At 39.8% G+C, this 15,451-nt stretch overlaps 1 protein-coding gene across 3 annotated transcripts in view; it reads left to right on the top strand.

Annotated features, from left to right (window-relative positions):
* Positions 1-15,451, top strand: part of dysf (dysferlin, limb girdle muscular dystrophy 2B (autosomal recessive)) — a 100,240-nt gene that overhangs the window by 50,015 nt on the left and 34,774 nt on the right. For all 3 annotated transcript variants that reach the window (XM_087835089.1, XM_087835088.1, XM_087835094.1), the window contains 2 exons: positions 7-184; positions 282-355. In XM_087835089.1, the coding sequence (XP_087691215.1) occupies positions 7-184; positions 282-355 (252 nt within the window). The remainder of the gene's footprint in view (positions 1-6; positions 185-281; positions 356-15,451) is intronic.

Genomic DNA, 15,451 nt, shown 5'->3' with positions numbered 1-15,451 from the left:
CCACAGAGACTTCCCCAAGAGGAGCTCTACATGCCGCCAATCGTCATCAAAGTCATTGACAATCGTCAGTTTGGGAGGAAGCCGGTGGTTGGGCAGTGCACCATCCGCTCGCTGGAGGAGTACCGCTACAACCAAGAAGATGAGCAACCAGTGGAGTTGGAGGGAGAGGAGGAAGGATGGAGACGTAAGGCGCACAGCAGTGGAAAAAAAATACAGCAAATGATTAACACTGATGATAAATGTTAAGTGTCTTCTTTTCCTGTGTGTGTTGGCACGTGTAGGTGAGACGCCCCATTTAATTTCTGGGGAGGTTTTTATTGACATCGATGATGAGCAGCCGCTTGTGTCTGACCAGGTAAAAGAGCTTTTTGTATCAGCTAGTTGGCTAAACCTGCTCTGTGTACACAACACTGCACAATTATTGGCTAATTACTCTGTAGGTAATTACTGGTAATTAGTACTTTAAATAATTGCCACAAAACTGCCTTTAAAGCATCAAAAACACTTTTGTGTTCATCTGTAAATTTCCTCTCACTTACTTAAGGATTCTCTGGCTGGGCTGTGACTTTCACCTTCCTGAAATCCAAAATCTTTAACAAAAGAAAAGGAAAAAAAGAGCCTTGCCAACAATATCACTCGAATGCAGATAAAATTGTTTATTTAGTAAAGGCTATTTTTCACATTGAGTTAAAACTGCCAAGGATAGTGGTGAGGAGGGAACCTATATACAGGACACAGCCATATTAGGCTCATAGCAACAGGTCCCACTGTCTTTCTTCTTCATGTTTGGACAATTCAAACTATTTTTGGAATACCCAAAAAGCTGATTCTGTTCATCTGGACGTAGCATTTTCAGAGGGAGAAACGTTTCATCACTCATCCAAGTGACTTCTTCAGTCTCAGCTGACTGCAGGTTTCTCCAACCAATGATATTTGGCATGACGGAGATTGAACCACCAACCTTCCAGTTAGTAGATGACCTGCTCTACCACCAGAGCTACAGCTACCCCACATGTAAACAGAAATTGAATTCAGTTGAATTTAATGACTTGAAGCAATGGATGAGGTCTAGCAGACACTGATTTCTCCAACCGTTTAAAGAGTACATGTGCACAATGACTGAAACTAGCACCACTGACTGTAAGGGCTGCAAGGTCAGATTCTTGAGCATTAATATGCAAATTTCCATGACTATTCATCAACAACCACTGATAAAAAGAACAAAATGCTACATCCAGATGAACAGGATCAGTTTTTTGGGATTTCCTTACCGGATGACTGGTCAAAGATTTTTGACATCACAGTTTGAAGAACACATAAAGTCAATTACTAACAAAATGTAGTCTTTTTAAAGCATTTTTTAAATATCCCCTCTTACCCCCCTCCTGGTCCACAGTCGTAAGTGGTTTCATTGTGTGTATTAGTGAATAGAAGATTGTATAGAATTAGACCGCGACATAATTTGGCTTTATTGGTTTGGCAGACCGCACGAGGTTCCGTTGAAGGGCGCAAACATAAATAATGCAGCGCTATAAATGCTAAACACACACCGCAGCTATCGTTGTGTAATCATGTTTGAGGACTGAAGGGAGCTGGAAAGTTTCAGGAGGAATGCATTGTCATCAAACTGTGGTCCCCCCAAAAACTGCAAAAACGCAAAGTCGTTATTATGTTTAAGATGATGTTGTTGTTGTTACATTTTCTAAAAATAGTGTTAGGAGGAGAAGAGTTAGAAGAGTGCAGTGTTGGTATAAGACATGGAGAGGGTGACACAGAAGGGAATTGATCAAATGAGAAGAAATTGGTGATTATTAATAATGTTGTTGTTTTTATTATTGAATATGTAATTGTGCTCTGGGCTATGGGTTGACATAACATCCCCTATATCTGTAAGTAGCAGCAACTAAACTTTGAAAAAACTTTGACTCTACATGGAGAAACATGTTTCTTTAAACACACAGTAAGTCCTTATCGTTAGTCTGAATAAGATTTGAAAGACTCTAACAAATCTTCAATTCCACCTAACAAAAACTCCAAACTCAATAGAAACCGCCTGGTATTGTTTTCACAGACATTTTGCTTTAAAATGTGTGGTAAGGATGGCAAAATGTTATGTTTCCAATAGAAATCACAAAACTGATCTGTTGCACTGCATATAAAAACATAAAAATGTTTGAAGCTTGGCCCAGTTGGGCCTAAGTAGGCCCAACAATAAGTAAATAAATGTAATAAGTGCTTGCTGGGCTATTGATTATTAAGTTTATTAATAATAATAATAATGACTACTAATAACTACTAATGGTACAAGAACATGTCTGAAAATGCTTCTGAACCAAACTGTAGTTTATGTCAAAGGTGTTTTTTATATTTGCAGCATGCATAACCACACACAGCCAATATAAACTTTCCATTTTCAAGGTTCACCAGTAGAGTTTTGGTCTCTGACGTGATGGGTTTTTTACTCAGAGTCAGAACCAATTTGATTTGGATGACAAAATCAAAATCTAACTCAGATCAAGTTACTCGGAAAGGAACTTTTTGTATTAGTATCTTGCCCAATGATATTTGGCATGACGGGGATTGAACCACCAATCTTCCAGTTAGTAGATGACCTGCTCTACCACCAGATCTACAGCTACCCCACATGTAAACAAAAATTGAATTCAGTTGAATTTAATGACTTGAAGCAATGGATGAGGTCTAGCAGACACTGATTGGCTCCAGCTGCCTGCATTGGCACATTTGTCACTCACACAGTGAGCAATTCACTTGCCATGCATCTCTTCGAAGTTGACCATTGGTCGCCAGTGGACATTTCGGACTCCAGTTTCCTAGGTAATCCGCTAATGTATTCACTACCAGGTCATAGGTTTATCTGTGGTATCTGGCACTCTTATTGACAATCACTTCAGTTGCTTGCCTCCAAGTTGAGGAAAGTGTATTTCAGGACCCGCTTACTTTGCGTCACCTGTAGCTTGAAGTCAACAAGTGTCATTTCTACAGTGTCTGGTCACCATGGCACTGTACTGGTTTCTGTGAAGACATAGCTTTATAGTCTATTGAAGCAAACACTATTTTCTTGCCCCTCAAATATGTTTTTTATTTTAACAGTTTAACATAAGACCCTGTTGGGGACTGACAAACTTGTGAAGTCAGCCCTATGTGTCCATTAGAAGAACTGCACTTTTTGGCACTCGTGTTTTGGCTTCATTTTAAAGCCCTGGGTTGTTGTCACTTGGACCACCACACTGGTTAAGCATGTTTGTGGGCACTTTTTAGTGGCATTAAAGGAGTTCTAAAAAGTCTCAACATTTAACTCTGTTTAAACTTAACCATACTTTTACAACAGCATTGTGTCATCAAAAATGGCCAGTGTATCTATTTTTCAGCACTTTTAACAGTTTATGGCATATTTTTGCCTCTATGATGATTGTATGTTAGGTCAGAGGGTAGGGACAAACAGCCTACATCATCATTAAGGTTAGAAGTCTTGCTCTTACCTTTGGAGATGGTAAAGGTACTGGCACCCTTGTCTACAATCTTTATGCTAAAATACCCATCTGGCAGCCATGATAAGAAAGTAAACACTCATCAAAATATGAAAATATTCCTTTAACATAACTAAAAGAATAGACGAGTTGTCTCTGCTGGTTGGTATTTGCTCTGAACTGTAATTATGCAAAACCAATGGTTGCCTGTTCAGAAATCACTAAAGACAGTGTGGCAGGCCTTGGAAAATGTTCTGCAGTAATGTTTAAGTGTGCAGGATTTGAAGTTAATGGGCTACAACATGGAAAACCACTGGATTGGCCCCTTTGAGAATACTGAAGTAACATTTGAAGACAGTGAATCTGCAGAGGACTTGTGAGTTTTCTGGAAAGAATTCCAAGCTCGTGATTTCTGTCAGCCTCCTCTGTGAGAGTAAAACAATTCAAGACTTCTGTTTTGGAGCCCTGCACCTTCTTGCTGATGTCTATCACTTCTTCTTTTCTTCTCCTCAGTTTCCCCTCTCTGCTGTCATCAGCTGTCATTCATTTTCTTTGCTTTTCAAAACCCTCGGTCTTCCTCCTTTGCTTCTGTCTATTGTTCTCCCTCTTCTCTCTCCTCTGCACAATAAAACGATTATTTGCTTCTTTTCATTCTTTACATTCTACACATTTACATTTTATTTATCAGTTGTTGTTCCTTCTTTTCTGCTCACTTTTTAGCTTTTACCAAATTATGTTTTTCTTCTGCCTTCCTTCCTTGCTTCTTTTCCTTGTTACATAAAATTTTTACTTAACTCTATTCCCTTTTCTGTCACCCTTTTCCCAGTAAAACCTCCTTTGCTCCATCTCTTCTTCTGTCCTTATTTTCATTCATTATATATCCTTCCATTCCTTACATCCCTCTGCCCTTTCCCTTCTAGTTTCCTTCCTACTTTACTATCTCCATTTATCGCCATTCTTGTTATCTTCACTTTAGCCATACTTTCTTTTGCGCAGTTTTCATCTATTCAGTAATCCTTTCATCTCTCCATTTCATTGTTCTCCATCTTTCTGTTTTTCAAGCTTGCTTCACCTCTGTTTTTTATTTTCCCTCTCCAGTCAACCCAGTTTTTCTCACACTCTCTCTCTCCATTCGTCTTTTGCCTTCCCCTCTTTACCCTTTTAATTCATTTTCTCATTCCTTCTTCCCTTCTCTATCGATCAAGCTGGCAGCTGTTTTAATGTGGCAGCTCATTAGGGGGAATCCTCATGTTATCCTCCTCCGTTTCCTCTCTCTCGCTTCATTGTTGTGGTTCATCAGCCAATCATCCCCTCACTGATCCTTTCATCATCTTGAAATGCCTGCTGGAATTTTTCCCTTTTTTAATTTCTCTGTGCGGCCCTCCTTGGTATCCCTTAACCCACAGGCGCCACAAAAGCTGCACACACACACACACACACACACAAACACACACACACACACACAAATTTGTGTTTCTGTCACTTAGAGGACATTACATTGACTTTAATTTATCTAAATGATAATTAAACCCTTGACTAAACTTACCAAAACTTCATGTTAAAATTGAATGATCAACATTATGGAGACATGCTTTATGCATTTACATCATAAGGAAAACACATACACACAAATATGTGCACTATTTAACATAAGGAGACATCATGGGACTGTCTCTAATATACTGCTGTTACCTCATTCTTACGACACTGACCATTTTTCCATTCTCTTGCACTGATGCAAAACCTCAATTGCCTTGTTGTGTTTGAGGGGGGAGGGCAGCGGTAAATGTTTAGTGACATGGGAGTTCAAAAAAATATGTACAACATGAGCTAAATAAGCGAGGTTAATTAGTGCGTCTGCGGGTGTTGAAATCAGTGTACACTCCCTGACATTAACACCCTAATCCAATTAAAATGTGCAGTTCATCATCAGAACAGCTTTGTGTGGGTGCAATAACAGTCACGCAACTGGATGATAAATTTGCAGTGACAGCTTAAAAAGAAAAAAGAAAATCTGCACTCTTGTCAACCCAATTTGCAGATTCAGACCAGGCGATGAGTTAGAAGTTGTAAATTAATGGAGCAAAGTGCGACATTTGGTCAGCAACAAGCAGCTTTGTTTCAGCGGATTCTTTGTACTGCTGAAATTCTTCGTTGCACTTTAAAAAAAATGCAAAAAACCCAAACTTGGCGCACAGCTAACTTGTTTAATTAAATTGGTCTTTGATAATCAATCTTTGTGGAGCTTCATGTGTTTCTTCTTAACTTGAAGATTGCAAACCTTTAAAGAATAAAAGTAAAGTGGGATGGTGATCAGTTCACAGCTTGTGCAAAATAAAATGATTAAATGCTGAGGTTTCTTCATGAAAGTCAAAGTCAGCAGAGACATGTGGCAACCAGTTGTAGTCAAATCAAATCAAGTGTCCAATTGGATACTTGAATATTGGAACTATAGATAACTCATTTGTTTATAGTACTACAAGGACATTGCTGTCCACAGTTTAGTGGACAGTAATGTCCACAGCAATTCATAATGACTCCACTCCCTTATGTGAGAATTTTGTGTAATTCAAGCTACCAGCACACTCACACCCACCTCTGGATGCAGAGATCGTCAGCTTTTGCGGCAACATCATTGCCAGGGAATTTGTCCACCCACCACAACCAAACTCCTTATTGACTTTCCATTGGCATTGTTTTCCTGGAGTCTTGTGTGCCATCACCACATAATGCATTTTGAGGAGGTTGTGGTCACTTCACATTATTCACTGAGATCAGGTTGCATGTAACCTTGGTTAAACATGGGTTGAAAACCACTTAACTTTGTTCTGATTTTTAAAGAAGTTTAGCATTTAAGAGCTGCATTTTTTTTCAGCGAATTATATCCTGGCTATTAGTTCAGATTGCTCCAACCAAACAAATACTGATTCTCTGTTTTCCAATTTGAAATCATTACACGTGTTTGAAAATTCACTAGGGTTTACTACTATTACTAGGGTTGGACGATTTTCTCCAAAGTCTGGGACACTATCCACTTCCATAATACATACCGTTTCACCAGCAGCAGTAATCCTGGAGACACAAAGAGAGACAGACATGGTCTTCATTTTCCACTTCCATATTTAGTAAAATCTTTTTCTCTTTCGGCCTATAGTTCATCTAAGTTTTTCAGTCTCTCTCTCTACGCTGCTCTTTCCTGTACTCAGCAGTAAAATGAAAAACATAAAACCTGGTTAAACAAAAAAGTTGGATCTGCACGTGCACAAGCATCCTTTTTACAAGAGATCGCACAGTAGTGAGATAGATTCTCTTCAATAGGAATCGTACAATAATCAGTTGGGAAACAAGCCAAATATCACTATGATTTGTGAACTTTTGGCAGTCATTCTGACCATCGTTGGTTACCTGCATCATCTTCCGTGAGCACAAACCTACTTTCCACCGATTTTGCTACTCAGGCTTTTGGTTATAAAGGCATCAGTATTTACCCCTTAGACTTGGCAGAGGTGCTCCAAGGACTGTCGAGAAACTGTCAGGACGGGGAGATCTGACTGTGAAAACAAGGTCACTGCATGCTTATTGAGTAGTGACATGTAAATAACAAGGTTGGCCCAGCCTAACATAAACAATGCTTTCATCCTGATTTATAACTATTATGGGACTATAAAGTAAATTAAATTATAGTAAGAGTTCAGACTAATGTAAGAGGTCATAAAGTCATTAGAGTTTTTTTCTGAAGGTTCTGTTGTTACAAATATCTACATGTCCATACATTTTTTTTTAATATAAAGTCTACCACTGCAAGGTGATGACGGCACATTCAGATTTTCCCATCCTATCTTTGCTCTATCCTTCTCTGTTCTCAGCTGATCTCTAACTTTCTCTAAACACTTGAGGCCAGATTTACTAATGAGTGGTGCAAATGCAAACTGGCCTTTAAATTCATGTGAGTTGTGTTTATATAGCACTGTACAATTATACAGTGGTGTAAAAGAAAAAAAATACTGTTTGTTTTTATAAAGACGCTCAAACTGATTTACTAGCATCTGCGACACATAATTTACGGCTAATTATGCATGATATGATGCATGGTATGTATGTGTATTTTTTATGTTTGATTTTGAAATTAACTAACTGTGCGATGATAATAAAAACAGCTCAGCTGTTGTAAATCACCCATGTTTAGTAAATCTGACTCTCTGTCCTCCTAATCTGGGTTCTGTCACAGTCCATCAGAGTAAATTCTCTGAAGTATAAGGTACAGCCGTTACTAACCCTAACCCCAATCCTTCTCTAATGTGTATTTTGGTGGAAGATAAAGCAGATTTATTACTTCTGTATTTTACCAATATCATGGAGAAAAAAAGGTATATTCTGATTGCCTTGGGTTAGAGTTGGGGTTTGGGTTGTGGTCATCTACAGTGATGACTTAGACCTGGGTATCTGCATTTCTTCCATAGTGGGACCTTCCAGGGAAATAACACAATTACTCAGTTCATGTTTAGAACCCATGATGGTGACAGTGATGTTTCTGTGTGTTTGAGTCACTGATGTCCCTTCAAATGTTAGTAGATAATGTCTAACAGTGTCTAATGTTGTAATTTTCATGTATATTTCTAATATCATGTTCCTTCTTTTTGAGTGATTAACACTTTCAAATTGTCTTTTATGATTCATCATTGAGATGTGTTGCAAATATTGAAGCTAACTCTAACAAACTAACCTGAAAATGTGTGTTTCTGTGTGTATATATATGTGTTGTAGCTTGCGGATGGAACCAGTTCTGCTATCATTAACCTTTCAACCTCTAGTTCCAGCCTTCATGTAGGTAACAAACTCATCTTGTCATTCATTTCATTCATTGAACAGGAATGTCAGTCATGCTTTGCATTTACTAGTCATTGCACTTGTTCTTTTCATCATCCATCCATACATCATATCTCCCAGCCTCCCATTTAATTGTCTTTTTTTCACATACTAAAGAGAAAGTGGATATTTACTGCAAATCTGCTCATATTGGCAACAGACTGTCTAGATTTTTTAAAAAGGTCTACACCAGAGCCAGGAAATTTTTACAGTGGTCGCCAGGCTGAGGATACTAGTGGAAACTGATGTCGCTCTTATATTGAACACAGCATTGAGCCAAATGTTCGGTCTCCCTTCTTATCATTTGGCTCATTTGTGCACCCCATGCAAGTCTGTTACAACTCAAGATGTTAGCGAGGTTGCAACTGTTGACAAAATTCATACAGTGGATGTTGTTAGGAGTCCACAAGGAAAAAGCTGCTGTAAAATGAAAATGTCTGTCAAAAAAAAAAAAAAAACTCCCAAAGTTTACATTTAAATCCAAGTTACTGTATGTAACTCTATTTTATTAATTTGTTTCTCTAATGGATATCATCATTTGGCTGTTTTCCACTGCAAAACAGCAAGGTGTTTTATCTTTTCTTGTAAAATTGAAGAAGGTCTTTGCCACTCAGCAAAAACTTGTTGAAAAGATGTTTAATATGCTCTCAAAATACAATGCTGGAATTTGGGTTAAAAAAAACACATCTAATGTGAAATGCTGCTCTTTCAGGTCATTGAAAATATGTCTGGAAAAAGGTTTCTCTTTATGTCTGACACCTCGGATTCAAAACCTGAGGGGTTTTTTTTGTTTTTTGCAGTGACATTCATTACTTATTACTGCACCAGCAAACTATAGTAGCATGTGCCTGCAATAATGAGGCCTTTTCATGTGGAGTTTGCATGTTCCTCCATTGCCTGCGTATTTCTCTGGGTACTCCAGGTTAGGTTCCTACTCACACAGGCTCAGTAACAGCCAGCAAGCACTCACCAACCAGTCAGAGACTAGTTGCCAGGGGATTGCTGACAAGTCCTTATGCCTGTGGCCCAGTGGTTCTTATCTGGCAATAGGTGTGAATGTGAGCCCTCACTTCCAACCAGCTGTTTTTCAGCACTACTTAGAAGCACCTACCTGCCTATTATACCCCAAAAACGGGGCTGAAAAGACCCTATAACTGGATGGGGTCCAAAACAGTCTGTGGGAATTGTTTTCCATATCTAAGTAAAAAAAAAAAAATCATTAATTAGTAAAAAGGCAGTCAAAATCTAAAACTAATAAACAATGTTTCAGGTGATGCCAGGTCACAGTGTGTAGACAGTAGCACAGTTTAAGTTTTGCTATCTATAGATGAAGTTTATTTGAAGTAAGACACTGTTGAATAACACTGAGTGCAGACAGATGAGGGTCGATCTGGAATGAGATAAAAGTGGGGCTTTTTTCCCTGCTGCCAAGATGAAACGGGAGACTTGCTGCTTTGCTGGTCTCGTGTCAGAAAAATGCATCCTACTCGAGAAAGACAGATTTTACAGAGCGACACACCGAGCTGTGCGGTTACACAGGAAATCTAATCCCACATTTGAACTTGGGGGGGGGGGGGGGGGGGGGGGGGGGGCTCCGCTGCTTGTTACATTCTTCTATTTTATTTATCTAAGCCAAGTCAATTTGAAGACTAAGCATGACCCGGACCAGCCTGAACACACAAACATACACATCCAGTAGTGCTCTTTCCTTTCTTGCTCGAATTTGGGGGGGGGGGGTGAGGTGGGGGGGATTTCTTCCTCTACAAACAAAGATATTTGTTTTATTAAGGGTCAGATATTTAAAGCAGTCAAATTAAAAGCTCAGTTTTCTGTCTGGCCGTGGCCAAAGTCAACAGAGCTGCTTATAGATCCTCTATACCACAACTCTCTGTGAGCTCTTACTAAAAGACGGAGGAGGGATGGATGAATGAGAGAGGGAGAAAGTGACTAAAAGAGAAGCAGAGAGAATGAAAAGAATCAGAAAAGTTTCAACTAAAGGAGCAAAAAGAGGCGGCTAATATCTCATGGCACCAGAGAAAGAAAGCATGCTCTCTCATGTGCTGTAAATCCTGGCATCCTTAATCTCTGGGTCGCAACCAAAAGAACAGGTCATGCGCGTATGTCTGATGATTACCAGATTACTGCAGCAGAGTGTGCGCTCAGCAGAGCCGCTTCCAAAGCAGATCAGTCAGATTTAGTTTCAGAGTTGGAAAAGTTTAAGAAGATCGGCTGTCAGGAGCGTCATGGCTCCTCAAAGCTCGGAGGCTCCAGCCCCCCTTTCATGATATCTGAGATCTAACGTCGCTCAGATGGAAAATGAACATTAGATGTCACGTCTCATCGGCAGAATGCGTGCACGATGACAGTATATATCGTGGTTCAAACAGACCTCTGTGTTTTCTCATTTCCATAAGGAAACTGGATTTCAAAAATCTGTCAGGTCACTATAATCTGGTTTTTGTGTCTGCTTTTTCTATCGGTGACGTGCTTTTACATGAATTCTGCTCCTTCTTTAAACTGCGATTGTACCTCTGCCATTAATTCTCATTAGAATTATTCCACTTCTTCTCCAAAAAGCAGTCAGTTTTGGTTAAAATCCTGCTCTGAAAATGTTGCAGTTTACCTCAACTTCCATAAATCCTTCCTGGCTGCTTTGGATCCAGAGAAACTAACTGACATGGCTTTGTGCCAGGCGACTTTGTGGCATTTTTGGGGGTTTGTGAAACACACATTTATGGCCCTATAATGACACCGTAACCAGAAACAAGATGTCAAAATAGCTTAGTAAATCATTATTGTTTTTCTTGTTCTGCTAATTTCAGCCACAGACTGATGTAAGCTGCTGTTCAACTCCAGAATCTGAGCGCTGCACATATTTGTTGCCCAGACCATCATCCAGATGTGTCTGTGCTTTTAAAGATGGCACTGGTGTACTTTTAAGTCTATCATTAGTCGCAAGTTAGTGTTTGAACTTTTGGATATCAGACAGACTTTCAAAAAGCTGCTGTGAAAAGCCTGATTCACCCAACATCTCGCTGACAGTAGAAGGACATTATTTACTGTAGCTGGTGACCATAGCGGACCATTTAGCAGCTAAAGATGCAGACACAGATGCTTCCCACATTATAGAGAGCCTATCAGACTTGGCATCTGAGGCCAACAGTCAACATTTAGGTAGTTAGGGCATCAGGGTTAAGGCTATCTATTCTTTTTTTATACTTGTTAACCTTTATTTAACAGGACAGTGGAGAGATACTAGGAAAGCCAGGATGAGGGGTAAGACGCACAGTTACTGGCCTCAGGGCAGATTCGAACCGAGGCCTATATGGGTTACCTTCTCAACCCAGTGAGCTAAATCAGTGTCCATGACTTCCTATTCTGTCAGTTAATGTTTGCTAGTCCTCCATATATGATTCCCAATTGTCTTTGGTGTTACATATAGCATGGACTGTTTACTAGCAGCCCCAGCTTGCTCAAACAGTCAGTAGCAAATCCAAGAAAGTTTGTTATTTTCAAAACTTGTGTCGCTTTTTGAGGCTTCTGAGGTTCTTTTAAATTGGGGAGAATTTGAGTACAAATTGTTTTCTGCATATCAGATTGACTTTTCAGATAAATGGGCTAGTCGGCGGTATGAGTTTAGAACAGCATATGAAAAAAAGCTTTTAGAAACTGGACATGCTGTAGATTGAGTCAGCCCTGTGTAATATCAATCAATGATAGCAAAGAAGACATTAATTTATGTGCAAATGCCACCGATTTTTACTTGAGGTTTGCTGTTCTGCCTTGAAACTGCAGTGGAGTAAATGACAAATACATTCAAACAGTTGTGCCTAAGAAGCCAACATAGTTTTTCCACTTTCTTCACACTGACCAGTTTATTTTAGAGGTATGGAATGAGGTCAAAGAAAATTTGAGTTTTTGGCAGAATGGCTTGCTGCTTCAGAAAATTCTCCAGTAGACAACCAATCTTTGGGTAGGAAAAGTTTTTGATTTGGGTGCTTTGAAGTCAACGTTGCCGGATTGGTTGAAATGGACCATACGTTTTTGGCATAAAATTAGAGGACACTGCACGGCTTCCCGGGTATGCTGCACACTACCAAAGTGAGCCAACATATCCAACCAAGCAGCAACATCTATAGCTGAAAACTAAGCTTAATTAGTGTGAACGTTCTCAGTTATCCAGGTCATCATCTGGACGGCTAAGTTATCAGCTACTCCGAAAACAAACTGCTTTCATGAACTGTGCTGGTTCATCAAACACACACGCACACACACACAAATAATTACTACAAAGTAGGAACGCACAACATGTTTTACAGATCAAAACTGAAGCACAAACTTCTTTTTAAATGCAGTTATCTGACAAAAGATGTACTAGTTGTACAGTTAGTCTAAGAAATGTGCATTACAGTTTTGATAAGTAAAGTTTTAGTTACTTACATTTGTGTTTATCAGGACTAATTAGCATGTATTTGGTGCAATAAGTGCTTGCCAACCGAGCTTGTTAGTGTTAGCAGATCCTTTAGACCTCCACCCTTGTGTCCAAATATGCTCACTTCTGGCTCTAAAAGTAGCAGGTGGTGGTAGTGGCCAATATGCTAACATTTAGGCAAACCAACCAATGATGTCATGGTGGCAAAGTCCATCTTTTATTCACAGTCTACGGTTCCACAGAGTAACCTCCACAGATGATTCACCGGGTGAATTGCAGCTTTTTGGGAGGCTCCTGATGTTGTCGATTATGTAAGGTCACAATTCATGCTGTTGGAACTTTGGCATGCTGGAACTTATCACAGATTATAATTCATCTAAAAAACACTTTTCTTTTCTTGTTAGAGAGCAGCTCCCTCGTGATAAATGTGTATGTTTTTGACATTACAAGGCAACAAAAAGCTCCTAAACGCTCTGTCAGATTTGGCTCTTTATGTGTGTGAACTTTAAAGGAGGCCTCTTCCAGCCCCACCTGTGACCTCTGACTCTGTTGTGGATGGGGTTTCCCCACAAAAAAGCTTTTATGAAGCAGCTTGGTGCTCTTATGAACTCTTATGTAAATGCAGTCGCTCTGCTCGTAGAGTTCTTGGCAGTGCCAGTCCGGTTTGGTTAGGCTGGCTTTCCCCACAGGGCATAATGATAGGCTGCAAACCACACCGACACCCTGACCAGACCACTACAGGCTCTGTGTATGTGTGTGTGTGTGTGTGTTCAATCTCCAGAGTGTATACTTAGTACACAGTCTGGAACACTCCACCGGCGGCCTTAATCTGTCTGAATCAGGAGTCGTGGACTTGAGTGAACACACACAAACACACACTTTCTGGCGCCCTGGTCATCAATGCTTGGCACCAGCAGCACACAGAGGGCACATAAACACACAGCAGACACTTCACGCCTCAGACACAGGGCACCGTGCATGTGTGTGTGTGTCATGTCCTAGTTAAACGCCACGTGCTGACCTTTTCCATGCCATGCTGCCACTTTGGAAAAATTAGGAATTCCATAGTCCCCCTACTTCTCCTGTGTGCATGTGTGTGTTTCTGTCTCAGAGTTTGTGGGAAGTAGGAGAAAGGGGATTCCACACAAACCCAGTGCCATAAGAGCACTTTTGTTCAACATTTATGCCTTTACATACACACACACACACACACACAAAGGAAAAAGTGGCGCATGCGTCACAACTGTGTTTCTGGAGTGTTCCTTAGAGGGTTGAAGGTTGCAGGGCGGGGATGAAATGTGTGTTTTTGTATGTGTGTGAAGATACACACTGTAGGTTGATCTGTCCCCACTGTATTCTCCATTTTTGTGGTCGCTGTTTCCTTGTTGTGTCAGGGCCAGCAGCTTGCCATCACACACACACACAGTGAGATGGACAGACTTTTCGCTTCTGTGAGAAAATAATCAAAAATGAGCTTTTAAGTAGCTCTGCGGTCGGCGTTGCCAATGTGAGCAGACTTTTAGTAAATTTGATGGATGAGGCAGCTTCACGCTTGAGAAAATGGAAGTCTTGATAAAACACATGAAACAGGGTTTCTTTCCGAGATGTCACATATTTCCCCAAAAATCACATCGTATAAATCAAAATGAATCCAAACCTCAAAAAGCCATCAGTCAAGATTTCAAAAACAAAGATATATATTTTACCCTCCAAAACAGAACGACATTGTGAGCGCAGGATGACTCATAGCTGTAATAGTAAGGCTTTAACAGCCTTTGATTTAATGCCAGCAGTCATTTTGTAATAGAGGGATTTATTTCTTCTTCTACTTTTTTTTTATATTATTGCGTTTGTTTCATTTTGGATTGAAACCCATAATGTGCTATGAGAATAAGTATTAAGAAATGTGTTGAAAAGCTCCTTAAAGTGTGTTTAATCCCTCTACTTTAATGCGTGGTTACATTCTGTCAGCATTTGTGCGTCTGCACTGAGTGATCATGCAGTCTACGGTGAAATTTAATTTCTCTCTGACCTGTCTTTTGTTGTTAACGCTGACACTAGATGTTACAGTGGGTAAGTTTTGGAGTGCACCGACTTATAAAAAATGCCATTCCAAGGGTGTGAGATGGTGTGGTTTTGCCAAAACCACTGAAACCTTTCACACATTATGCACATTCCCCCAGCGTCAGATGCTGCTGTTCTTTTGGCATTTGTGCCATGATGCAACAGGTTATTGATGATTGTAAGGGCCTTTGGTGTCACATTTAAATTGATAGGCTTTTTTTTTTTTTTTTAAGCTGCAGAGTTAATTTTGTCAAACCAAAACATAATCTTTTCCCAAACCCAACCGAGTAGCTTTTGTAAGCCAAACTAACAGCAGAAATTAAAATTAGGTGAAACAAAGCACGAAATACAACACTGTGATTTATTACACCAGTGATTTATTGCACTTAAAAAACTTTTCATGTGGACCTTTTAAAAGGGAAACTATATGCCCAACTGCACCCAAAACCCTTGTGTATCATGATGGAGCTGCAGTATCTGACACCCATCTGGCGTGAAATTATATTGGCAGTGCAATATGTGTAAATGCATCTCATTTTGGTAACTTTTGCACTTGCATGCATTTGCCCCATCTGTTAACTCAGGGTGGAAAATTAATTTC

This window comes from Neolamprologus brichardi, chromosome 3 (genome assembly GCF_056152115.1).
Source record: "Neolamprologus brichardi isolate AB-2024 chromosome 3, ASM5615211v1, whole genome shotgun sequence".
NCBI classification, from domain to species: Eukaryota; Metazoa; Chordata; class Actinopteri; order Cichliformes; family Cichlidae; genus Neolamprologus; species Neolamprologus brichardi.
This window is presented reverse-complemented; position numbering and strand designations above follow the sequence as displayed.